This window comes from Equus quagga, chromosome 3, assembly GCF_021613505.1.
Source record: "Equus quagga isolate Etosha38 chromosome 3, UCLA_HA_Equagga_1.0, whole genome shotgun sequence".
Classification (NCBI taxonomy): domain Eukaryota; kingdom Metazoa; phylum Chordata; class Mammalia; order Perissodactyla; family Equidae; genus Equus; species Equus quagga.
In genome coordinates, this window is record NC_060269.1 from 113,288,127 (window position 1) to 113,315,497 (window position 27,371).

General features: G+C 40.1%; 1 protein-coding gene across 1 annotated transcript; it reads right to left on the reverse strand.

Moving 5' to 3' along the window:
• Window positions 1-5,118: 5,118 nt before the first annotated feature.
• TMEM165 (transmembrane protein 165) lies at window positions 5,119-26,195 on the reverse strand. The gene is made up of 6 exons (XM_046657401.1): window positions 25,750-26,195; window positions 15,400-15,625; window positions 11,405-11,580; window positions 10,708-10,890; window positions 6,264-6,369; window positions 5,119-5,385 (listed from the first exon to the last, which is right to left on the reverse strand). Exons 1-6 carry the CDS (start codon window positions 25,951-25,953, stop codon window positions 5,309-5,311), a joined length of 972 nt encoding a protein of 323 aa, XP_046513357.1. The 5' UTR covers window positions 25,954-26,195; the 3' UTR covers window positions 5,119-5,308.
• Window positions 26,196-27,371: the final 1,176 nt, after the last annotated feature.

The following is a 27,371-nucleotide window of genomic DNA, read 5'->3' on the forward strand; positions in this document are numbered from 1 at the left end:
TACATAGCACTAGTATAGCCTCATCCGCATGGGTAACGTGCCTATTGTCAGCCTACCAAAAGATAGTGCTGCTGCTTCCTGAGACAGGTGAGAAGACCCGACTCTCATGCCTGGGGATCCTTTACGTAGGAATAGCACACACTTTTACAACATACCACAGTCTAAAAGCATCATTTTGAAATGTAACAAGCACTTTATTGCAATTATTCATTTTGATAAAGTTTATTATCTTAGGCATTACCATTTCTAAAGGATCCCCAAATCATCACTTAGGTGAAATTTAAAATGACACATTTCTGAGAAATGTTTAGATCCAGTGAACCGTAGTAGGTTTATGGGAGTGATTTCAAGGTAGCCAAATGAACTTTGACTTTTGTTTTGAATGTGGTGGAGTCAAGAGATTGTAGATGCCTAGTTCCATTTAGACACTATTGTAAACCTATCTTGCCTATTGTATGAACACCAAAAGAGACCAATGAGCCTGTTTATTTTCAGAGGTCTAGGAAAACTGCATCAGTGTGAATAGATGTATAGAACTAACCTAAAAGTGATTGGTAATAATATTTTAGTATACAATAATTTCAAGAATTATTCTGGGTGTTTTAAATGTGCTCTGAAATGTTGGCATGTCATTTCAGCGTTTCCGTTTGAACTGCTCTTGTAATATTTTTGCACAAAAAGGACTGAGAAAAAGACTACTTTGGTTGAAGAAAAAATATATATAATTTGGTCTTATTTTAATGTCTCGTGGAAACACTGGGGATGAATTTTGTTGGTATAGTCATTAATTCAGGATATTTAAAACAGTATTGAACAGCTCACAAGAAATTAAGCAAACGTGGATATTTAAAAATTAAAACTTTCTTTCCATGTGACTGTTTTGCATATTTTTCCCCATGTCATAATTTAACACTACATTCCTTGTTTTTCTTAAATAAAATAATACTTTGCAGGTTCTGTTTTTGAGTATTTAACAATATTTTGTAAGCTGCCTGAGTTTTCCTAGGGAAAAGTTCTTTAGTGAAATAGGACCTCGTTTATGAAGAGACTGTTGAGTGAAATCATCACCACCACCAGCAAACACTGAGGTGCTGCATTAAGTGACAATCAAAATAGTGAGTATTTATGGAAGAATTTAGAATGTGGTTTTAAAGAAGCAATTGCTTTGAAAGCAGTTCTCTGGGTTTCTTGAATAAAAATAGCTAAATGTATTTATTTATATTTTTAAATATCTTTGTGTTCTGTTTTCTCATCAAAGTGACTTCACAGTGTCATGTATTTAATTTGTGATTTGTTTTGTTTTGCCTCGTAATCTTCTTAGAGAACTGTAAGTATCTGGGTGCAGTCTCCAGCCCTCACGACAACTTTTCATGGGCAATCCAAATCTGGTTTACTTCAGGACAGCAGTGGAGGGCCCAAATCCAGATGCCCCTGCCTTTCCTTCCTATTCTCAACTCATTTAAGAAAAAATAAAGGTAACTCCGTTCACATCTGTTTCCTGTAGCTCCAACCTTTTTCTAGTTTCACTTGCTGCCTTTTCTATTTTATGGGCACTTTTTATATGATTACTTCCCCAGCACAGCCAAAGGCCAGTATGACAGAACCAGTGGCACACATTGCCTCTGTTTTGCCCATTTGGGTGAATGCTAGTAAAAATGATTTGCAACTTCTGATGGCTGTCACTATCATATCCATATTAAAATCCATTTAAAGTCCTGAAGCATAGGTGAAACAACATATACACACTGCAAACTCTTCTACAAAAATGTTTGCTGTCTTTATATTGTGCAATGTCGCTTGATCCTTTAAAAACAAAACCAAACCTCCATACACAGCACTGTCCAGTAAAGTAGTGTTTGAGTATCTGAAGCCTAGAAATTTGAGGACACATTTTATTAGTATGCACTGGAACAGAATTCTCCACTTTAGGGCTCCCAGAGTTGCCCTTGAGTCCCACAGGCCAGGTACAGGGCACGCTGTCTAGCTTTTGGGATACTTTAGAGAATGGTAATGAAAGCACGTCAACCACAAGTTGGATTTAATGATATAAGAAATGTTTAACTCGGAGGTTTAAATTGAAGATGTGATGTTTTCAAATGTATACTTTTAAATTTCTGAGGAAGCAAACTGTGACATCGCTTTAAAAATGACATTGAAATGTTTTATAATGTGTGTTTTTGAGTTGGCCTGTACTGGTGCGGATTCACTGCTGGCACTGATTGTGCCAGTACTAGAGTTTAAATGTAGGAAAAGCTCTGTTACCTTCACATTGATGTACTATGTAACTAGACAATCATTATCAAGCAAAAAAGAAATCGCCAGGAAATGTCCTTTTTCTTTTTGGATATGTCAGCCAGAACAGCTGTAAGTCAGACCATTCTAGAATTATTTTGAAATCTATTTTACTATGATGTAAGATGGGGAAAGGCCTCAGGATGGCACTTGCACATTCACTCTGTGTAAAGATTGAAGCCCAAAGATGAGTTAAATTCAGTGCTGTATTGAAACCAGTTAGTGCAAAAAAAATGTTTTATCTTTGTAAATTTTTAATTGTTAACATCAATTAGTAGCTGTGAAAACATACACCAAATTCTTTCTAATGTTCTGTGTGGTTCTTAGTGTGCTACTTACTCTTGACATTGCTGTCCTTACTGCTTGGTTCTTGGTTTTAATTAAAAATTAGATGTAGCCCGATCATTCTTCCAAAAGGGTGGAGCTATAAATGGCTAACGGATCTTGTGATAAGAATACTTATTTTTCCTAAAGCAGACATTTAATTGTAATCTAAATTGATTTACAAAAATGAGACTGGCATTTCCTGGGTATTCTATTCGGCCTAAATCCTAAACTGCACAGAAGCATGAAGGAATAATGAGTGGTTTCATCGGTGCTATATTAGGTTCTCTGCTGAATTTCATGGAGCTGTGTTTGAAAATATAGTATAAAATGTGGATCATTTTGTTACCAATTTAATATTGCCATTTTAATTTGGTGTTACAATTGTTTCTCAGCTATGTTCTGAGAAGAGGTAAAATGTGTTATTAGCCTACCTCCACTCGGGCCTCTTGCTATATGATCATTTTCCAGGTTATGATGTGCATAGATTTTAAAACTACATGGTCTTTCCCATAGATAGACTCTTGTATTCAGAACCTAAAATTATACCAAAAGAGCCAAGCAGTAGCATTGTTTTTTTTGTAAATGTAAAAATAGATCCAGACTTTGTTTCCTTATTCAATTTTAAAAATAAAAAATACCTCAGTGCTGTTTTTCAGTATCACCTGCATTTCTCAAAAAATAACACCTGCTTTATGTGGCACATAACTTGTAAGAATCACACTATTTTGGATTTTAAAGACAGACTATTAAATATTTTAAAATCACTACCAATGACATTTTCTTTTCTTTTATTCAGCAACTGCGTTAGTGATTTTTACCTTGTAGCTTAAGTCCAAGCTACCAAATTCTCTCAGAGTAGTTATGTCCTGTTACAAGATTGTGGTGCCTCAGAAAGCTATGCTGTTATTCACATATGAAGCTGGTAATGGGACTGGCTGCCTGCACTGGCAAGTCTGGGCTCTGATGGTACCAGCTATTTTCTAACGAGGAATTATCCTTTCTGTTCTTGGAAAAGAAAAACGTAATTCCTTGCTTGTTCTGTTTACAGTAATCTAAGGCAGTGTTAGGGGTATCTAACTGCAGAGAATGATAGTGTAATCTGGGGATTTAACCTGGAATTTCTATGGAGTGCTTTATCTTCATTCATGAACATTGTGTTTTTTCTACCCTGTAATATACACTTCTTATGGTAGTTAGAGAACTCCTTAAAAGTTTCCAAAAACAACTTTTCATCAGTATGTGCTACTGCTACTTTTAAACTGATAACCCCTTTTAGATCTCTTCACAATAGTGGTTAGCTGTCTTTCCCCAGCAGAGTTGCTACTGCAGAAGCATTCTGCTGCATTGACAGTGCTGGGTGATTAACTAGATTCTTTCATAATCTCTTCAAATTACAAATTACTGTACGTTGTGAACCTTTCTAGTAGCTCAGTAAACCTCACTTGCCGTGTGTCTCACAAGGAACATGGGAGTTTCTATAGAACTGTCCTTTGGGCTAAAGAGGCCACTAATGGCAGTATTACTGCATGTGGTAAGAGAACACATCAGGCTGGGAGAAAGCAGTTATGCTGCTTGCATGGAATATAATTAGCAGTCAAGTTAGAATATACTTAAATAACAGTGATTACTGAAGGTGCTGTGATAAAACGAGGTAGCCTTGCCATAACCAATGATTACAGGCTCTAGAATTAAACTGTCTGGTTTGACTCCCTGCTCTCCCACATTACCTTGGACGAATTAACTTTTTTCTTTAAACCTTGTATTAGTATCTGCCACCTTATAGAACTGTGTGAGGGTTGAGTAAGACAGTGTTTTAGAATAATGCTTGGCTCCTGTTTTTGCATCAGCTTTAGAAACTGCTCTGTAAGTATTTAATACTACCTTGATAAATGGGATAGCTGTGATCCTGTATAACACACAAGGGAAAACAAGCACTGGTCATACCACTTTTATTTATACTTTATCTGTTACATTGTTTGTTCAATATAGAAAAAATATGAATACACTCACAGTATTCTCTTTTAATTTGGTAATTCCCCATTGTCAAATATTGACTGTTTTTATATTGGGTTTCCTACCCAATTAAAAAAAAAACAGGAAGAATGGACCTGGCAAACAATTCTTGTCATGTTACCGATATAACAGTAATACATTTCTCTTGCTCTTTTTCTTTTTTTAAACAAAGAACCTAATTTTAAAAAAGACTTCTGATTAACCTACTACTTACTGGCTTAGGGAAACGTTTTAAAAGACAGAAATTATTTCATTCTTCTCCTAGGAAAAATTTTAAGGTAAACATCTTAAAATGTATCAGTGATCCAGGAGAAAATTTATATTCCTTATAAAGGGGTCAGTGCTGAAAGAAAATCAAGTGGTAGACCCCACTGCACAATGGTTCTGTATATACCCCCCTTAAAAAAGCCAAAAAACCCTCAAAAACAGAGACCATATTAACATAATTATGCTGAAGAAAAGAAAAATTCACACTTAGACATCAGGTTTCTTTTAAAAATCCATGTTGCAAATAGAATCAATGATTATTTCTTTTGGACATACTTTCCTTAAATGGGTCAAACTTGCAAATCAGTGCTACAAAATACAGTATTTTCCATCACTTTTAGTTATAATGTACACTATGTACATAAAGACAAGAGTTACCTATCTTAAATACAAATGAACAAACAGCTTGTTAAAAACCAGAATCGGGACTTATAAATAGTGCCGAAAATGCAAATGCCAAAAATACGACGCCTCCTATGATTGTCACTGTAAGAGAAGAGAAAAAGTTAAATAAGGCAAAATTCCTCTATGAGGGAGCCAAGACATTGCCCATTATTTTTCCAATCTAGTAAACTAACTAAAAAACAAATTAGAAACAGTCAAACCCCATTTCCACAGCAAAGAACACTTAACATGCCTGACTCTGAACAGGAAGGGTAAGTTTCTTCTCCAGAACAGTTTTGAAAAATAACAAAATTATATTGAGACAGTGCTGACAGGCAATAATAGAACTATAACTCATCTTAAAACTCAGTTATTAAAAAGAATGTTCAACAATTCCTGGCTATTTTTATTCCATTTTTAGGACCTACCAGCCACATAGGAAATTTCCAGGAGAATCAGTAAATAATATGGTCGCCACCTAAGATTCCCAATCTTGTAAGACATATTTTTAAGGCCAAAGCATTATCATCTTTCCACATGATGATGTTTATACTAAAATATGTTGACAAAAAGCTACTATAAATCCAGTAATACTTTTAGATGAATTTGTATTTTACTAACATCTACACATGTGAAAACAGCCTGTTTGCAATAGTAGGGGCAATACATTGAACCTGTCAGAGATTATCATTACAAAGACCAAGTCTTCAGAAGTAAAAACTTCATTAAAACAAACAGTATTTTCTTTGTACAGTCATGTGTGGCTTAACGATGGGGATATGTTCTGAGAAATGCATCATTCCGCGATTTCATCGCTGTGTGAACAGCACAGAGTGTACTCAGACGAACCTAGATGGCACAGTCTACTACACACCTAGGCTGTATGGGACTAATCTTACGGGACCACTGTTATAAAAGCGGTCTGTCATTGATCAAAATGTCATTATGCAGTGCATAACTGAAAAGAATAAACAACTTACCAGTTCTGACAGAGATTTTTTGTGCTATCATTCTTCCTCCAATTACTGCCAAACCGGTGCATAAGCAGTGTCCCACTGTTCCACCCACTGCCACCCCATAGGGGTCCTGGAAACAAGTGTAACTAACATTAATTTAAAACCAAGGTTGAAACTGCTACCTGAGAAATAACTATTAAGTACTGAAAATGAAGGTCAACAACAACAAAAAAGCATAAAATAGTTCTAAAAATTCAGGTGTATAATTTATGAAAAGTGTAATAGCTGCTTGAAGGAATTTGTCCCAGTTATACCTAGGACTAGAGACAAAAGTAGGGAAAAAAAATGTGTAAGATCAAAATAACCCTAATTCAGCCTTTCAGCAGTTGTTAAACTTAATTCACAGGCAATATTTAGCTCTTAGGTGACAAGTGCTAAGGAGACTTACCCTAGACATCTTTCCCTCAGGCAGTATTTGATGCTGTGAGGAAACTAAGAAAGCCTTTAGCGTATAGTCTGACTGTAACTTCCCCAAAACAGAGACCTGGCCTTCTTTATTCTCCACTGTGTCCTCAGTGCTTTAGCTCTGCGCCAGGAACATAGTATTCATTCAGTAAACACTTATTACCCAGAGCAAACTGGAAGCACTCAGATTGGGAAAACAGTGAAAGTTTGCGAGATAGCCCTGAAGAACGAGCGGGAGGATTTGACTTTGTTTTGTGGAGGAGAGAATACACTAGTAGATGACAACAGGCCAGCAGTAAGAGAAAACTGTGGAGTACTTTAGCAATTCTAGAGAGAAGTCCATCAGAGTAGGAGGGGGCCGGGTCATAAAGGACCCTGTAAGCGTAATGGAGAATTTATAGACTTTTAGGCACTGGTTGGTTTTTAGCTGGGGAGTGACAGAACAGATTTATACCTTAAAAGTCTAGCATAGAGAATGAACTGGAGGAGAGGAAACAAGACTGAAGGCAAGGTGACCAATCAGGAGGCTACTGCAATAGCCCTGGTAAGGAACAATGTTGGCCTGGATTGGCGAGGGAGACTGTGGACAGAGAAAAGCGGATGCATTTGAGAGAATCTGAGGCATAACATATACCATAGTGATAGGTGAATGATAGGTGTTAGGAAAGAGAAAAGTCAGGCATGACACCAAGTTTCTCTCCCATAATTCTCTGGATGCATTATGATAATACCAGTGTGATTACAAAGGTAGAGGAAGCACTGGAGAAAGAGTTCATGGATGCCGACAGGAGTTAAAAGTGGAGAAGTTCAAGAGTCAGTTGAGTTCAATGGTGAATCAGCTACAGGACTGAATACAATAACCCTGGGAGAGAAGGCAGGAGGATGCTGACAACACAATCTCAAGGAAAGCAACACTGAAGGAATGACAGAGAAAGCAGAGCCCAAAGGAGACTGGAAAGGTGGCCAGGCAATTAGCTTCCCAAGATGACCTCAGCAGGACCTGTCAGGGGCTGCAGTGAACTCAAAGTACCTCAGCAACATCACCAGTGAGGTCAGAAACTAGAGTTCAATGGGTCTAGTCAGCAAGGAAATAGAGCCAACTCCTGTTCCCATCACAGCCAAGCCCTCTGAGACTGGGGAAAGGGAAGGGAGAGGGCTGTATTTGGAAGAAAGCTAGAACTGAGGAAGGGGTAAAACATTTTTAGATGAGAAAAACTTGTGCATGCTAAAATACTCACAAAATTGGGCTGGCAGAAAGACAAAGATTTACCCTACCAGTGGGGGCCTTGGGAGCTGGAATCCAGAATACAGGAGGGAAAGGACTGCCACCGTGATGGGTGGGAATGAAGAAAAGATGACTTCTGCTTCTCTCTGTGAAGTAGGAGGTGAGGCTGTTTGCTGTAGAGTGGGCAGTGTATGTGTATGGGGACAGTCTGAAACATCTACTGTGAAGAACAGAAGAGTGGGACTACATTTCCCAAATTCCGTTTGTGTATTGTAACGTCTAAAACTGGTATCCAGAAGATGGTTTCATTCTATTTGAAAGTGATACTTGAAAAATCACTGGATTAAATAGTTCCTTTCATGCAGGATTCCTCAGAGTCTTTGTTATTTTGTATACTCAATCTACAAAACAAACCAGGATATATTATTTGACCCTGGAACCTTTCCCCCCAACTTTTTTTTTTTTTTGCTTAGTACCCATGAACATCTCAAGGGACACTAGGATTCTGTGAAATCCAATGTAGGAACAATCAGTTATGCTGGAAACAGAAATGAAGTTCAGACTAAAATGGACTGAACTAGACTTACTGCATGGTTTATACAAAAAAATTACCAAAATAAAATTAGGAATATTAAGGGAACAGAGACAGATAACCACATTTCTGCCCTTGAGCACCTCATTACACATCCCCAAGGTGCTGGTAGTGTGGAAGGTGGCTGACACTGAGTGCTCACTGGTCAGGGACCTACAGGCATCATCTTGTTTCATCCATAGAACCACCCACGAAGCAGGTCGCAGGGAGGTGCTGCAGTAATGTGGCCACGCAGAAAGAGACTCCGACCCAGGCAGCAGGTGCCATGCTGCTGGAATGCAGGGGACCCAGCTAGTGCACACAGACAGGGAGTCCTGAGCCTGTCACCAGTCACTCTGCCATTCAGATGATAGCATTAAGAAAAATGCAATGATTCTGCCATCATGGTAGCAATGGGCAGAACCGCCACCACCACAAAATGGTTGGTCACTTTCAAGTCCCAATTCTGGCAATCTAAGCCAAAAAAGGGGGCTAGAATTCAAGAAAAATACAGCGCAAAGTCATTAAAGTGACAATTTTAAAGAAAGTTTACTTTAAAATTATGGTAATCCAATGAAAAATCGAGTTCCATTTTTTTCCAAATTACAGCATTCTTGAGGCCTGACAAAACAGCCCTGCCCCGAGTATCTTAGCTCTGGCCTTCAACTCTCGATTCCTGTTTTAAACTGAAGCCTATCTTAAGGAACTTGTTCTTTTACAGTACGTATTTCCTAGGAGTTAAAAGCAAATTCAGATCAAGCCTGTTCTCTAAACCCTACCATCTGATAAAAACAATGTAAGTTAGTAGATATAAAAACAGATAAGAAATAGTATTAGTTAAGATCAACAAGAGCCTGAAAAGTAGCAAAACCATTCTATTCCACAACCATCTCCTCCATAAATCTTAATAAATCTGTGTGAATAATTACAGACACCTCATGTAAAACTTTACTAATCTCCTCAAAAGAAATAAAGATTTGGGGCCAGCCTGTGCTATAGTGGTTAAGTTGATGTGCTCAGCTTTCAGCCCAGGGTTCACAGTTTCAGATCCTGGGTGTGGACCTCGCAGTGTTCATCAAGCCACACTGTGGTGGCATCCCACATAAAATAGCGGAAGACTGGCACAGATATTAGCTCAGGGACAATATTCCTCAGGCAAAAAGAGGAAGACTGACAACAGATGTTAGGGCAGGGCCAATCTTCCTTACAAAAAAAAAAAAAAAGATTAAAATTTTTTTAAAAACAGGTACTTTTATGTAAGAGGTATTTGAAAACTATGAACAAAATATAGAAAAGGTTAGAAGGCAGATTGCCTTGGCTCTAGTCCTTGCCCCTGCTACCGACTAGCTTATGTCCTCAGAAAAGTCACCCAATCTCTCTGGGCCTCAGTTCTTTATCTGTAGAGCAAAGGCTAGAATGAATGAGATGATCTGAGGTCTCTTCGCCTTAACATCGTAGGCCTTAGTTCTGGGGTTAAGACTTAAATTTTCCAACTAACCTATGCAACAGTCCATTGTTTCTTTAGCACAAGGAACAGAAAAACCCAAAGATAACCACTTTAAGGCTTTAGATATTTACTGCCAAACTGGCCTTCAATGATAATATACCAATTTAAATTCTCAGCAAGTATACAAAGGAAAGTTCTGAGAAGAAACGAAAACCAAGCCAAGACAACTGCCCCAGCATCATTTCAGCAAAACCGAAGTTCCAGAAGAAGGGTCAAAAGAGAGCAATTAAGTTTGAACACAAGAATACCATCTGAGTGACTGTAGAAACTGGGAGAAGGTCAAATTTAAGGAGCAGCAGGATTATTAGATCTACAACAGTTTAGCATATGAAATAATCCCTTGGCCCACCTTGACTGTGTCTAGTGTCCTCTGGGACAAAGTAACATTAGTTATGCTGAGTTAACACAGAAGCAGTTGGGGGCCAGCATGGTGGTGCAGCAGTCACGTTTGCATGTTCTGCTTTGGCACCCCGGGGTTAGCCAGTTCGGATCCCGGGTGTGGACCTACACACTGCTTGGCAAGCCATGCTGTGGCAGGCATCCCACATATAAAGGAGAGGAAGATGGGCACGGATGTTAGCTCAGGGCCAGTCTTCCTCAGCAAAAAGAGGAGGATTGGTGGGAGATGTTAGCTCAGGGCTAATATTCCTCAAAAAAAAAAAAAAAATACAGAAGCAGTCATCTCTCAAGTACCACTCACCTCTCTTGCCGCCAAAACAATTGTAGTTAGTTGAGAGCGATCACCCCATTCTGCCAAGAATGTTAATGTAAGAGCCTGAACAAAGATAGGTGAAATGAAATGCAGCCATTTTTTCTGAGGTATTGTTGTGCTTGTACCCGTTTCAACGTCTCCTGGTCCATTTAAGAGCTTGGTTCGTTGAAACTAAATTAAAAAAAAAAAAAGAAATCCCAGGAAGCAAATCAAAATAGCACAATATTACTAATCTTTAAGTAATATGCTCCAAGAAACTAAAGTTATGTGACCTCAGACTTCTCTTTTGACCCACTGGACATAGCAACAAATGCTATATTCTCAATTCTACCATTCCACCCTAGTAAATCAAACAATATATACTGATCACTTGCTATCCTAGATGCTATGGGAAGAAATATGTAAAATTATAAACTACAGTTTCCATGTTCTTAAGATCAACGTAATTAAGGAATCTGATTACATGTGTTCAGTATTTAGCCCCACATCCTTTCTACCACATTTACACTAACCCAGAGAGTCATATCACAGCCAGGTGCAGGAATGGAAACTAAGCAAAATAAGCTATTTTTGTGTAGCCTACACATATCACACAGATATGATGACCACTAAAAAACCTCTGGATAGTGTTTATTTTTAGTTGAATGCCTCTTTGGTCCACGTATTTAACAGTGCTATGACTTACTTCTTCATCTTTTTTCTTTAATTCTGCTTGAACTTCTTCCAGTTCCTCTTGACCTTCATCTGGACTCATCTTTAAACCTTCCCGAAGCATTCTAATGCCAAAAATGGCAAATAATGCAGTTGAAACATAGTATGTATACACCCTGGGGATGACTGTGGTGGCATAGCCAAACAAAACTGGAAGAAAATGCAACAATGTAGCTGGTTAACTAGCATGCATCACAACCAACCAAAGGAACAGTTAACTTCAGAAATCATAATTTATCACTGTTTTAAAGGAAAAATGGTTCATATGAGAAGTTAATCTACTACGTAATAACCCTAAATAATGCCACTTCTTTCCCTCCACCAATACTGAGCCCTTGGGTCTAGCCAATGACTTAACATAGTTTATCAAGAAATCAATGGCCCAGTTGAAGATGGCGCATGTTCCATAAGGCCCTCCCATGAGATAATGAACTCCTCTCCAGACACGCTCAGCCAGGGGCTGGGCTGCCACATGTCCTGCAGGCATACTACTTTAGGGAGAAGTGTGAACTCTCATGCCCTCCAAGGACCCTGAAATCTTAGAACCCGGAAGCTACACCATTTTCCTAGGTAAACGATATTTCTTCATCACAAACCTTTAAATTACAAACTTCTATAGTGAAGAATCATGACTAGATTCTCACGTGGCACAATTCAAACTCTGCTGCTTTATAACTATTTAAGTATACCTTATGAACGAAAACTAATAATTCCGTAATATATATTAAAATAACATTTACAACAGACTTACTTATTTAGTACCATTCTTTTCCTATCATTAAGGAAAGAGGACAATTATATAAGCTATACAAAAAACTATACCTGGAACTACATCAAGAACCCAAATCCTAACTGTGAAACACATTTAGCTCAGTAATATCAGTTCAATAATTAAAATTGAAAACCTATGGCAGGGCCAGAGGATATTTCCATGAATGTAATAAATGCAATTACTCTTTACTTCACAAGCTCTTTTTATGAATGGGTACAACACTTACAAATTTACCTGAACATCAAATGTATAACCACATTGGTAAACTACTCTCTACTTTGTTATATTACAAAATTGAAAAGATTTTAAAATCATGTTTAGAAATGTACCAAACCTATGCTTATGTGCCCATCTATATTTCCATTACATATGTGTGTATATTTGTGTATATGTGTCTATGTGTGTGCGATACAGACGTATTTTCTAGCTCTGTCCACTGAAAAGGCCAAGAAGCAAAGACATCTCAGTAACAATGAGCCAACTTTACACCCATATCTGGGTTTCTAATACCATTCCCCACTAAAGTCTCCTTCAGAGAAATGATTAACTCCAGGACTGGGCAGAGTAGGTACAAGATGAACTTGTATTATCTTGTTATAACTAGAAAGGAAGGAAGGACAAAAACCAACAATGGGAGCATGTCACAAGGACACAGGAGCCAGCTTGGAGGGGCTCCCAGCCACCAAATCTGGGACAATTTAAGCAACAATGTAGTTAACTAATTAATTATAAACCACTGAAAAAAGGAATTCATGAGTTTATACTGATAATAAACAGACAAACCAATAGGAAAGGAAGGAGAGCTCTTTCTTAAGAGTAGTATGCCGGGGCTCACTGGTAAATGTGGATGGGGCACTAGAGTTAGAAAGCCAGCATTTTGCAAGCATCAAAGTTTACATCATGTGAGAGGCATCAACTGATGCTACACTATGGGAAACAGGTATTTGTATTGTCTTAAAGTATCTCCCTAAAGATGGCATATTAGTTGCCAGGGAAGAGAAAAAGACAGTATACAAGAGAAATCTCGACCAGGTGATCAAAACTAACATCATCAGTGAAGGACAAATGGACATCATGTGCTTCCAGATGTGGTATCTTAGAACAACAAACATCACCACCTATGCAGTGTTCTAGTCAAAAATGCATAATCTCAAGCTAATCGTGAGGAAACATCAGACAAATACAAAATAAGGAACAGTGCATTAAATGGGGGAGAGCTGTATTCTTAAAAAATGTTAATATTGTAAAACATATAAGAAAAGGCTGTGGAAACATTTCAGATTAAAAGACTATATGGATGGCAGATTAAAGTAATGAATCTATTATGTATATAAAGATATATATTATGTGTATATGTACACATATCTACAGATATATAAATCGGGTACATGTTCACATACATATCTAAATAAATGTGTGCACATACACATAATTTTATTTAGATATAGATAAATGGATAGGTCACAAATGCTAAAGCAAATAGGTAAAATGTTAACAACAGGTGAACCTGGATAAAAGGTATATAGGTATTCTTTGTACTACTTTATTTTTGTAAATTTGTAAATTTAAAATATTCTGCATAAAGTTTTAAAAATTTAAAAATGAAATGTAGCAAACCTTTTTAAATCTCCTAAACTTAGTTTTCCTTTTATCTTCAGATAATCTAAAAAATTGTTACTACTTACTGACCTTATAATTCCACCTTTTTTGCCTTGACAGCTCCTTAGAGAGCAAAAAAGTACTTGGCATAACTTTTTCTCCCCCTGGTTATTGTCCCTTTATTTCCTCCTTCCTCGGAAACCTGTCCTCAGACACTCAAGCACGTTTGCCCTAGGAACAAGAGGTTATTTTCTCTTTAAGCAAGTGCTTTGCATCCAGTCAGAATGGAGCTACAAATGTACGGGTCCCTCCACACCCTGGCAATGCTGAAGTTCCAAGAAAAATATCTCGAGTGAAGATATAGATTTGGGAATCACTGACTTACAGGTAACTAAACTGAGAACACTCGGCACAAGAACGTTAGCGTGAAGGGAAAAAAATGGGCCAAGGATAAAGTTGTGGGGAATATCAATACTTATGGTACAAAAATTTTTTTTAGCGAGATAGAAATATAACGAGAAGCACATGGTATCATAGAAGCCAAAAGCATGAAAAGGCAGGAATGCCTGTGAGTGTGGTCTAAGGGGCTCATTAAAATCAAAACTGAACTCTGTAGTAAGAAAAGCTGATTACTGAAGCCTTTACAACAGTGTTAGAAGCAGAAATCAGGGTGCAAGAAGATAAGGAGTGAAATGGGAGGAAGGCCTTGAGAAGGAGAGAGAACAGCAGTAATAATAAAATCCTGAAGTAGGCATGATATCATCCCTGTCGTCAGATGGCAGAGGCTAGGTCAATCCCCAGCGAAGTGAGGGCCCGAGCCTGGATCCACCCCAGGTAGCCTCCCTAGCTCGCTTAGCCCTCTGCGAAGTATAAAAGAGACAGGAGGTGCGCAGGAGCAATTTAGAAACTAGGACTGACATCCCCCAGGGGTACACAAAGACTTTACAAGGGGACACGGATTAATAGTTTGTGAAAGAATCGATTTCCAGAAGTTCAGCTTTCATGTGTACTCTTTCCTAAAACTCATCTGCCTGAAAACATGCTGGTAGTCAAAGGAGTCATGGGCGTTTCTCCTTTCTCACACCTTTCTTCACAGTTGCCCTCTGCCCACTTTACAAAGAAGCCTTTTACCCAGCTTCCTATGTGCATTTCCCCAAGTATGGAGGTGCCAAAAAGGGGGTGTGAAACACTGGTGTCCTAAACCAAGGCATCATAAACCAAAGATAGAGCTTTGGGCCTTCCCTGTCTTAATACAAGTTTCGGATAAGGTCATGGCATTAGAAATAAGGGCATTATGGGCCTTGGAAAGAATGGTTATGGTTTTAGAAATAGGGTATTTTGGCCTTGGTAGGAATGATTTTCACTTAGAAATCATGCCTCTTTCATCCAGCCAACCAGTGTAAACAAATGCAAATTTAATTTTATAAGTGCAATATGGTTTTTAGGAGTTTACGTACTGAAACTGTTTTCTATTTACTAACTCCTGGAATGTGCACCACATTCCAACATAACTAGCTGAATGATTCAGTGACTCAATGCCACACACCATGCTTTCTCCTTAGGTCAATAAACTCATTAGGAAGAAAAAGCACACTCACCTGATAAGCAAGTCATTAGGCCCAAGGCAAGCATAGCACCAGCCATCACTGTCAAACGGTTATAACGCATTGCCATGATAGCTGCTATAAAAAATGTCTTATCACCCAGCTCAGATACAATGATAACTGATATGGCAGCAACAAACGCATGGATGAATCCCAAATTAGTTTGGGCAGCTGGATCTTCTTTATTGGTATGAACTGGGGCAGCTGGTGTAAAACCTTTCTGAAATAAAAAAACATAAATATCAGCTATTTTTTGAAAAACATCATTACTTAATAGTCTCTTATTTTGTATGTGAATTAAGATCGTTTTCCTGTCTTAGTCATTAGATTTATTTACTGTTAATCACTTTGAAAGCCATTAGTAACGACAGTAACCTCTAAGCTGAGATTTAGTTCTTAGCTACGTGTTATTCAAATTTTTATTCATAACTTGGGTAGAAGACCAACATATGTTTATCAAACATTTAAATAACAGGAAGCTGAAAGAAATCATTAACACTTTAGAGGACCAAGTAGGATCCAGAAAGTGCTCAAGAGGCTAGAGCAGGAGTTGGCTCTAGCAAAGATGAGGCCTAATATAGTTGGATATATGGATGGTCCTACAGTAAGTCTAAAAATATCCTAGGCAGTAATGGGGCCTAATAAAAAAGACAAACTACAGACTTGGTTAGCATTAAGGTCATTTTAAGTTAGAAAGGTGACAAAGCTCCAAAAAGGCCGCCCTTTCCATAAGTCCCGTGCTGGCTCCGAGGCACCACATTTTAAGAAGGCACTGCCCTCTGAAGCTCACCTCAGACAGGAGAGACTCGAAAACCAGGGATGGCACCCTGCTGAGGCCAAGTCCAGCTAAGAAGGTTGTTTACATTTTTAAGGGCTTACAGAAAATAAAGAGGGAGGGAGGAAAAGAAAATTCTGCAACAGAGACCTTAAGTAGCTTGTAAATATAAGGCCAAACCTAAAAGTATTATCCGGCCATTACAAAAAAACGTCTGCCAACTTAGGCTCTAAGTCAATCACTGAGGGACCAGGAAGGGCTGGATGCCTACGTTCCAATAACTGAGAAAGTCTATATGTGAGGCTGTATGGTCCCCAGAGGTAGAACTACAAAGTTACAGGTGGCAGGCTTTCGCTTAACACAGAGCAAAGACGGCTACGCTGAGAGCAGCTGAAGCTGAAATGGACCACCAGAGGAGGGAGACTCCCTCCACTGCAGAGTTCCGAGACGGGAACCGCCGCTGACAGGAAACCTGCTTTACCAGTGGTCCTCAACCAGAGCAATTTTGTCTCCCAGGTGTCTTCTGGCAATGTCCAGAGACATTTTTGGTTGTCACAACTGAAGGGGAACCAGTATACTGGCATCTAGTGGGTAGAGGCCAGAGATGCAGCTGTGGTCAGGACATAACGCACAGGACAGCCTCCCAGACACACATAACAATTATCTAATCCAAAATGTCAATACTTCCCAGTGTGAGAAACCCTGGACTAGATAAATCACTTCTAAAGGTCTCTTCTAATCCTATAGCCTATCTTTAATTAATTTTTAAAGCCTATCTCCAGAAACCTAAGAGATAAAAAAGAAAAAGAAACCCAAGAACGTATGTGATTTTTGACAGGGTAAAAATCCCCAGCCAGAGAATATTCTATATTCTTATAAGAATAAGATCCTAAATTCTTAGTGTGCATGTCATTCCTTAAAACACGACATAATCTTGACTCCCAAATTCCACGGTAAAGATCAGATAAATTTAAGCATTAGTCAGACTAGACCTCTGAGCTAAAAATTGGGGAAATTTAGTATTTTAGGTAACATTGGGTGTCAGGGCTAAATCAAAGGGCAGCTTGGAAGCGAGCTCTGGATCAAGCAGGTACCCTCTGAAGGGGCTCCAGCTCTCTCTCCATCACCACATTAGTTCAGCTGTGCTGAGGCTCCCGTAAAAATGAGCTTCCTTTCTCCTCCAATACCCTATCAACATTAAGCATCATAAAAAACCTAAGCATTTTCATTTGGCTTTCCCTAATGCAACATTTTCCTCTTGGATATCCCTTTCGTATGAAGAAATCTCACTGTAAAATATTTAGGATATGAAATCCAAGAAATTTTTTAGGAATAAATATACACCATTTACAACCAATTAGCTCCAAGCTCAAACAAAAAATATTTACTTTTAAAAACAAACAATACAAATCAAAACTACATATACATGTGGTTTTATAATACCCAGCCATAAAACCTTGGCTACAATACTTAGCCTCTCTGTTCCTCTGTGAAATGAAGAGGATAAAATAAAACTTATATAAATAAATGTAAATAAAATGAAAACTTGCCTTACAAGTACAACAAAACAAAACAATACATGTTCTTAAAATCTTTCTATATATAAAAAACAAGAAAAACCAACTTATAGCTTTTGCTATATATTGAGCTGGTCCCGGATAGCCAAAATCATAGTGTTAAACCACCACCAACCATAGTGATAAGAATTTCAAACAAAAGGATCAAGGTAATATGAAGATAGATGATTTTTAAAACTTAAAATGTTAATAAATAGGGTCAGAAAATGATCAGTTACCATTCATTCATTTGCTGTCAATCAAACACCTAAGTGCTTACTGTGTGCAAGGATCACCTCCTTTTTCTAAGTCACCTGCAGAGTGACATAATGTTTAACACGTTGGCTCTAGAATCAGACTGCCGGGGTTCACAGTTACTGCATGAGCTTGGGCCAGTCAGTGTACCTCCTTGTGACTCAAGTTCCATCTGTAAGATGAGGGGTACCTACAGCTCATAGGGCTGTTGTGAGGATTACATGAGTTAACATACATAAAGCCCTCAGGTGGTGCCTAGTACACAGTAAGTGCTCAGTTAAAGTTAGTTATTGTAGCACACTGCAACATAACCAGTTTAATCTTCCTAAAACTAATTTCATCACTTCACATCACTGTCTAAGAAACTACAATGGCCTTCTTATGCCTAGAACATAAAATGCAAGTACTTAATTCTGGTAACCATCCAACACCTCCCAACTAATCACATACCAGTCCCCCAATGTGCCTTATACTCCGTACTCAAGGATGGGCCAGAGCAGCACTGTCCAAAAAAATCATGCAAGCCACATATTGTAATTCTTATTTGTCTGGTAGCCACATTTAAAAAAGTAAAAACAGATAAAATTATTTTTAATAATATTTTGTTTAACCAAATATATCCAAAATACTACTCTAGGAATATTTTTTAAGTTACTAATGAGATATTTAACATTCTTTTTTCCATTCCAAGTCTTTAAACTCCAGTGTGTTTCCACTCACCACACACATCTCATGCGCATCTCAGTTTGGACCAGCCACATCTCAAGGGCTCAGGAATCACCACATGGCTCATGGCTATAGTACTGGGCAGGGCCGCTCAAGAGCATGGCAAGTTTCTGGTAACCACAGCCTTCAATCAATCAGTCCTACTTCGCTTCCTACCCTCTTTTCATTATCCCCCTATTCATCTAGATTCCTCAAGATTCAACTTACAGAGAAGCTCTTGAGCAAGACCTACCCCAACAACTCCAGCCCCCAATGATCCTGCTCCCATTAAATAAAACTGAATGCATACTGTGGGCAATGAGTTTTGTCAGGTACGTGACTGAAACAAAGTTTAAGACAGGAACGCTTAAGGAGTTAATCTTTTGTATAAACATAATGTTATCATTTGTAATAACAAAGAAAGACAAAATAACTAAATGTCCGTCAATAGGAAACTGATTAACCAAATGGTAGCTTTACTTACTGCAATATTATTATGGGGTAACAAGTTAAGAGTAGCCCCATAATACTAATATGTGCTAATGTATATTAGTACATATAAAACATAAAACATTCTGTTTTATATGTACTAACAAAGAAAAATTGCTAAGATACTTTGAAGTTGAAAAATTTATGTATTACGTATGTAGTCATTAGATGTATATGTGTGTTGGCGGGGGGAGTTAGGTAGGTAGATAAAGTCTACACACAGTTGTTAATGCACACCAAATCTCAGGAAACAGTTTATAGTGGGTGTTTCCAGAGAAGGAACCAGATGACCAGAACAGGGGCCAGCAAACTTTTTTTAAAGGGCCAAATATTTAACCTCATGGGTCATAAAGTCTCTTTGGTAACTACCCAACTCTGATGCTGTGGCTTGAGATCAGCCATAGATAATACTTAAATGAAGGGGCATGGCTCTGTTCCAATAACACCTTATTTTAAAAACAGGCAGTCAGTGGTAAACTGCAGTTTGCTCACCCCTGAACTAGAATACAAGAGGAAGAGGAGACGTATTTTTCACTCTACACTCTTCTGTACCTTTTGGATTTTTTACCGTGCACATGATTATAGACACCTGTTGTGTACCACTTGCAAAATCTCTTGACCCAGTCTGTTACTCCAGCTATGGAGGACCAATTCCTTACAGGCTGTAACTGGCTATAGGTCCAACCAGAAAGCAAGTGCTCTGCCCTTACTCATTCACTACCCAGAAGTATGGAGGAGTTAACTCCTGCAGGACAACCTTGGACCAATGGGGAAAGTTAGTTCAGAGGTTCATTTCATAAGGCTCCTTGAAAGTCTCAGTGGGATTCAGCACTACTCACTCATGGAGCGGCTAACTTGAAGATGCACTGGTGTACATGCAATACCTACTTCCCTGGACTAACAGTTTAAAAGTATACAGGCATGTTCTGAGAACAGAGTAAACCAGATGAATGGTTAGGGTAAGGTGAGAAAGATAAATTGGGCCTAGACGGAAAATCCTGTATGTTTATGGACCAGCTTAGATGCAAGAGAGAAGCCTTAAAAGTTTTCGAGTAGAAGACACGAACATGATTAAGGCACTGTGACTAAGAGATCAGGGCGGAAAGCAGAGAATACCAGTCACTGGACCAATTAATTAGGAGATCAGCTGCACAAGACCAATGTTGAAGATAAAACAGATAAGGAAAAAATTCTGCACATGATAGAAAGGAAAAATCAACATAACTTTAAAAAGCGGGGAGAATCAAAGATGATGCCAAGGTTTTCTGCCTAGCTGACTAGGAGAAATATTCGTATTCCTACAAGGTATGTGGCAAAGAGGAATAAAAATAAGGGTTTGGTTTCAGTTGTGTTCAATTTGAGGTGATAAAAAGCATTTCAAATGAAGGTTTCCAAGAGATCATCAGAAATGAGACACCTGAGTTTAGGCCAGCACAGCCTCAAGGTATGTGTCTGGTTGCTGGCAGCCTAACCTTATCAGCTAGAGCTTTGCAAGTAGAGGAGATTTCCAAGGAAAAAGGCAGAGATGAAGGTGAAAAAATGAGCCCTAGAGAATGTCTATATTTAGGGAAGTGGGAGGAGGGGGGAATAAAAGAGGAAACAAAACTGTCTTCAATATTTAGAGAGCTGGGCAGGCGAGCATCACAGATGATCGATCAAGTTAGGGACAATCACCTTTCACCAAGCTATTAACGAGATGCCAGCTACTTCCATATACCTTGTTTTATTTGACACTCAAAAACCTTAAGAGCTGTTATCCCAACTTCACACGAGAGGAAAAACTGAGGACCAACAGGGTTAAATAATTTTCCCAAGTTCATACAGCCAAGATGGGGTAGGACGCCTTAAAGGTGTGGAGAGTTAAGAGTTTCAAATGAGAACTGAAAAAGACCCCTGAATTTAGCAATAAGGCAGAATCAAAAATGGAATTTCAATAAAAAGGGGCTAAAGCCAGATAATGGAAGACTAAGGCAAAGTGGAAAAGCAGCTAATTACCTGGTTAGAAATTTGGTTTACAAAACTGAAGAGAAACTAATGTAGTCAAGTACAGTTAAATTAATGGCCTTTTTTTCCCTTTGCCCAAATAGGAGAAACCTGTGAGCATGTGTAAGCAGACAGAAAGGAATCAATTTTGAAAAGGGGAGAATAAAGACACAGGAAGGAAAGCACCGGAGGTCAGAGAACAGGCACAAGGACAGAGAAGAGGGATGGAGGGCATGACGGCTTTGTCCAATACCTGAAGAAAGGCAGAGGTACGGGCAGAGAAGCAAGTATCCATATGTGTACAGGAGGGTCAGAGGCAGTAACTACAATTCCAATTTTGGTATCCCACTGTTCAGTTACACGGTGCTATACCATATTAAGTAAGGAAATAGTGTTCTCCTTGGTACAAATACCACTATTTCAGTATTTTAATTTGGGACTGAAACCCAAATTACTTAGCTTGGGTCTGAAACAAGTTATTTACATCTTGAGAGCAGGGTCAACAACTTATAATTTAAAAAAAAACTTGCCGAGTAAAACTCTTCTTTACTCAATGCTAAAATTAGTTCCAAATTGAAAAATTGCGGGGGAAAAAAGTACCCCCGTTTAGAAAGTATTCTTTTATGCTTTCATGATCTTCAAGTGAAGGAAGAAAATAACAATCAACAATGAAAAAATAGTTCCTATTCTAGTTCTAGAGTTCAAATGAGCACATGTAACTGGATGGACATTGATACAGGTACCTGCATCGGAATCTCCATCTACACAGGATGAAACTAGAAGATGAAGATGCTTTCTTTGAAACAAAATCTACAGCCTGTTACCAAGAAAAAGACTGATGTCCCTGCAAAAAAAAAAAAAAACAAAAACAAAGTTGCTCAACAAAAGTTATCACACAAGAGGGGAGATGATTCGAAGCTAAAGGAATCGGAGGAAAACTGGCTCCGAACTATGTCCTCACCATTACTTTATTGCATGAAATCAGAAGAATCTTTTCAGAAGTTGGTAAAACGTGCACAAAAATACGTGCAACTTAAACAATGACACCAAGGATAAACCTGGTTTTAAAAGACTGCATTAAAATAAAAGATAAAATGATATTTTATTATAAATTTTCATTATTATGTCTTTTTATCTATGGGTAGTTTAGTTTGTTGTACTTTAAATAATATTTTTTTATTAATGTTATTTGCTAATTCGTATTAAAATAGATATTTAACAATTACATTTTTATAAATACATTTTTATTTAATGAATGTTTAACGTTATTTTTACGAATGTTATTTTGTGTTGTATTTATAAATTTTGACATTTGAAATGTCTTAAATCTATTTAGTTTCACTTTTTTTTTTAATGAATTACTTTGATGGTAGAATATCAACAAATTCAGTCACATAATGATCATTTCACTCTGACAAAGCAATCAAGAGTGAGACAAGAGTCCTCACACCTGACGGCCTCAAGCTTAGCTGTAAAGAAGCTAGAATGGGGAGTCTGCACTGGACAGGGCAGGACTGCAACTTAATGAAAATGGAAACAAGTTTAAAATATTGTGTGGAGGGCCTTCTCACAGTTGAAAGACATTAAATAAAAGAAATGCCAAGAAACAGTAAAGCAGAAATACAATAACAAGAATTTGTACGGGAGCAGGTAATAGGCTTCTGTGGCTTTATCGACAGTGTTATGCAAGCCGAGCAGTTCTTCTGTGGACTTCCAGAATATGCAGCAAATTATAAATTACCTTTATTACATCTATCTGATCTCCCCCAAATGAAGGGACTTCAGGCTTCTTGTATTACATACTCTGCCCAGGGAAGGAATAAGAAAAGAACCGATTAAGTGGCTAGAAGCATAAACTGCATAAATGAAAGGATCCAAGTGATCAAAACTCTGAACTCCTCAACTTTTTTTTTGACCTGATTGTAGAGGAAAAAACATACTCAATGTAGAAAGCCCTATTAGAAGTTCAGTTATCTTGCTCCAAAGCACCCTCTAAGTAAGAAACAACTACATTTTTATAACACATCTTACACATGAATGCCTACCAATGAAGGAGAGATTTTTTTCCCCCTCCACTTTCAGAAATCCACTTTCACATAATGGCACGAAAAGGGGAAGTTTAAATATCCTACCCTTTTAAAAGACCTACTGCATGTGGTTGCAAAGCAAAACACTTGAAAGTTTCAGATGCTCAGCAATGCTGAGCCCTTGCTTACAGGGCTATTAAATTGAACTCTGACCACATTTTACCTCCACCAAGGACAAAAAAAGCAAATGATACTTATATATTACATAGTTTAGAAAACATACGAAAGGAAAATCTCGTCCAACATGCTGTAGTACTGTAGGTAGAGAAAAAAAATCACTTGAGCCATAACAAAAAGTTACATGAAAATATAATTAAAACAAGACAACCACATTCCACCACAATATGGAAGAAATTTGAATAAATTCCTACCTAAAAAGAACTACCAAGAATGTATCAAAATATTACAGTCAAAAATCCTACTATACTGTGCCTGCCCCTTCCCTCCACATGCCCAGTTTTAAAGACAAGGATCCTTAAGATCATTTAAATATGATCACTGAACACTGTTGCCTTTCTTTTACATGGCTAGATTTACCCTAGCTGTCTAAAGGGGCATAAATAGCCATATCTAGCACTATTTGTACACTCAAAATCACATGACTAAAACTCTGATGAAAGGCCTGGAAAGTTACATTCATAATCTCTTTCTCGCTCACTCACAAAGCTACTTAATCCAAAACAGTTAGTTTTAAAATAAACTTCTGATAATGATGACAGAAGAAGGCTAAATGATGAACACTAAAAGTAAATTTCATGAATCAGCATTTCAGTTAAATTTCAGAAGTGGAAATGGCTAGCAGAGTCACCTGAGCCCAGGAGGGACAAGGAAGAGAGAAACTGCTTTTAACCAGAGAATTTTAGGAAAATCTCCACAGAGAGGAGGTATCTGCTGGTTCCTGAAAGGTGGGACGGTTGGGACCAGTGGGCTTCAAGCTCACTGAGGCCCTTTTTTTTGGAAGGCCTTTTGTTAGAGAGACTAACAACAGAGCACATGGCACGTCTCCGGTTGGAAGATAGTAGTCCCCTCTTGTCCGCGGTTTCGCTTTCCGCGGTTTCAGTTACCCTCGGTCAACCGCGGTCCAAAAATATTAAATGGAAAATTCCAGCAATAAGCAACTCATACTGTTCGGCTGCACGCGGTTCTGAGAAGAGTGATGAAATCTTGCTCGGTGCCCCCCTGGACGACTGTCTCAGTATTGCAGTGCTTGCGTTCAAATAACTATTTTACTTAATAATGACCCCAAAGTGCAAGAGTAGTGATGCTGGCAATTCGGATATGCCAAAGGGAAGTTACTGCAGTTAATCTCTTACTGTGCCTAACTTATGAAATAAACTTTTACCACAGGTATGTATAGGAAAAAACACAGTATACACAGGGTTAGGAACTTTCCCCGGTTTCAGGCACCCACTGGGGGACTTGGAATGTATCCCCCAGGGTAAGGGTGGGGACTGCTGTACAGCGCACGAGCACGGGAGTGGTGGCTGACAAACCTGAAGGTTGACTGCAGCCACATCAGGAAGAAGCCAGACCAGGCTGCTGATGAGGCTGGACTGAAATCAGTATGCAGGGGAAACTAACGCAGGATTTCCGAGAAGTCAAACAGAATTCACTGTTCAGGAAGATTAGTCGGGTGGCCACAGGCTGAATGCAGCCTGGGGTGGGACTGCGGGGGTTGAGGGCCAAACCGACCCCTACTAGAAGAGGCTACAGAGGGCCTGAACTCTGATTGGAAAAGAGGAGAAAGGCAGGACTGGTAGAGGGAAGAAGTCTGAAAATGCTGCGGAGATTCTGAATCCAAGCGCCTAAGTGATTCTATTAACATAAGCTAAGACGTTATTAATATGTTTAGTGAAGGCCAAAGAAGAGGGTTCTAGTTCACTTAAAAATTTAGTTTCGGCATCGCATACCGCTGCGGCACTCTGGACTGACTGTCAAGGATGGAGAATTCCTCTGCCTTCCTAAGTGCTGCTTCCCACAAGCCAGGACACGTCCTTAAAAAGTGAGAGTCACGCTTCATAATCCATACACATTTGGCAAAAAGCACAGGTCGTGCACAGCTGAAGGTGGGTAAGCAGTTTGGGATAAGCTGTTTCCACAGTGAAATGGCCGATGTGATCATCCTCAGAGAATAGGAAAAGCCTCCCAGCCGCCCTCTGTGAAAAACTTTCTACCCGGGATGAGTATTTCCAGCTCTTGGATACATCAGATCAACAGGACGCCCGCGCGCGGCTCAGCGCATCCCCGTCCTCCCGAACTGAAGGGATCCAGCGGGCTCCCTGCTGCTCTCCCGTCCCCTCCCCCATAAGGAGCGGGCGAGGCCAGGCCTGACCGGGAAAAACCGCACTCCGCCGTCCTCCACCCCGGGGAGCGGGGCCGGGCTCCCCTCCCCCGCCCGCAGCTCCGGCCCGAGGGCCGCGCTCAGGGCGCCCGCGAGCCTGGTACCCGGCGCGCCGGCTCCGCAGCCTCGCCCGCCCCGGCGCGGCCCGCTCACCTCGGCCCGGGCTGGCTCGGGGCCCTGCCCGGCCGCGGGCTGCGGCTGCAGCTGCTGGGCAGGCGCCGGCGGCTCCTTGTTCCGGTGGCTAAGGTCTTCTTCGGGGACGGCCCGGACCCCCGCCGGGGCCCACAACAGCGGAAACAGCAGGAGCAGAAGCAGCCGGGGCGCAGATGCGCGGCCGCTGCCCCGGGCCGCCGCCATCCCGCCCGCCGCGACGGCCGCGCACGGACACTGCAGGAGGAAGTGCGGGCGACGGGAAGCCTCGAGCCCGGGCCGCCTCCGCGGCGCGTCCCTCACGCCTCGCCGCCGCCGCTTAGAGAGGAGCCGGCACCATGCGGGAGGGGCAGGGGCGGACGGGAGGCTCAGGCAGGCCGGCTTCCGCAGCCGCCAGCTCGGTCCTCCCTCTCTCCCGCGGCGGCCACACGGCTCTGCCAACTGTCTCAGGGCGGCCCAGCCCAATCCTCCGGACCCCGCCCCTGCCCGTGACGGCCTCCCATTGGCCCGACGTCCGCCTCGGCGTCGTGACGTCCGCGGGCAGGTTGAGGTGCGGCTCGCGCCCTCCTCCCATTGGACCTGGCGCTCCCGGCCTGTGCTGGGCGCCACGTGACGGTCCTCTCCTCGCATCCTTCTGGCGCCCCACCCGGGACCCTCTTGTGGACCCTCTTCTGTTCTCTCTCTGCCCGCGGTCCCGGGACCGCACGGCTCTTTACTTCTACTCCCTCCTGAGTCTTCTGCCCTAATATCTATGCCGGCCTTTCGCTTCTCTTCGCCTTTTCTGGAGGTCAAATTAGTTGGAGCGTCCTGGTTACGTGGCACTTGCGGGAACCGCCACGCCTAGCCGGATTCCACACTCCCTCACCGATTCTTGCTGCCACCTCCGATGAGGCGATCTACTGAGGACAGTGTTTTTTAAGGGTCAAGATACGATTATTTAAAATAAACCTCTGAAATAAGACTTCGGAAATAACAGGCAAAATTTTTCAAGCCTTATTTTTGATATTGTTTGTTTGCCTATAATCACCCCAGACCAAAAACATCTAACATGGCCCCTATCCGGCAGCGCCTTTCCGTGTTGGCTGTTTTGTGCTGCAGCTATCTTAGACTGGCCTCTCGAAATGTTTGGCTTTTGAAATTGAGTGTTTGGGATTTTTGAAGAAGGGAGATTGGCCTGGGTAAGGAAAGGATGGTTGGTTGGGCTGGAGAATACTTTTACATCTTGTGTAAAAAGTTGAGCTGTTTAGTTATCAGAAGTTTGACTAAGATGGTGCTATCCATGTGCCAGGCACTATTCCAAATACTTTACATATATTTACATGTATTAAACTTGTACTTTGTGAAGAGCTAAGGAAGGTTGTCACCAAATATTGAGAAAAGACATGAATCCACCAAAATGATCTGTGGCAAAGTGGACAAACCTACTTTGAGTTCACTGAAGATACCGTGTTTTGTCATGGGTTAAGCTTTTGTCCATGCTGTTCTTCCTGTCTGTAATTAGCTTCCTCCATTCTGTCACTGTAGACTGCCACTCATGCTTCCAAAACTTGTTCAGGCCTGACCTCAGAAGTTTCCCTGCAACAACTCCTCTTACAGAATTCATCCCTACTGTAGCTTGTAGGTGC

Coding starts and splice junctions, on each gene's coding strand:
- TMEM165 (XM_046657401.1), bottom strand. CDS start 25,953: ATGGCGGCGGCCCGGGGCAGCGGCCGCGCATCTGCGCCCCGGCTGCTT. Junction 15,626..25,749: donor CCGAGCCAGCCCGGGCCGAG/GTGAGCGGGCCG, acceptor TTTTTATTTCAG/AAAGGTTTTACACCAGCTGC. Junction 10,891..11,404: donor TAAAGAAAAAAGATGAAGAA/GTAAGTCATAGC, acceptor TTTTTAATTTAG/TTTCAACGAACCAAGCTCTT.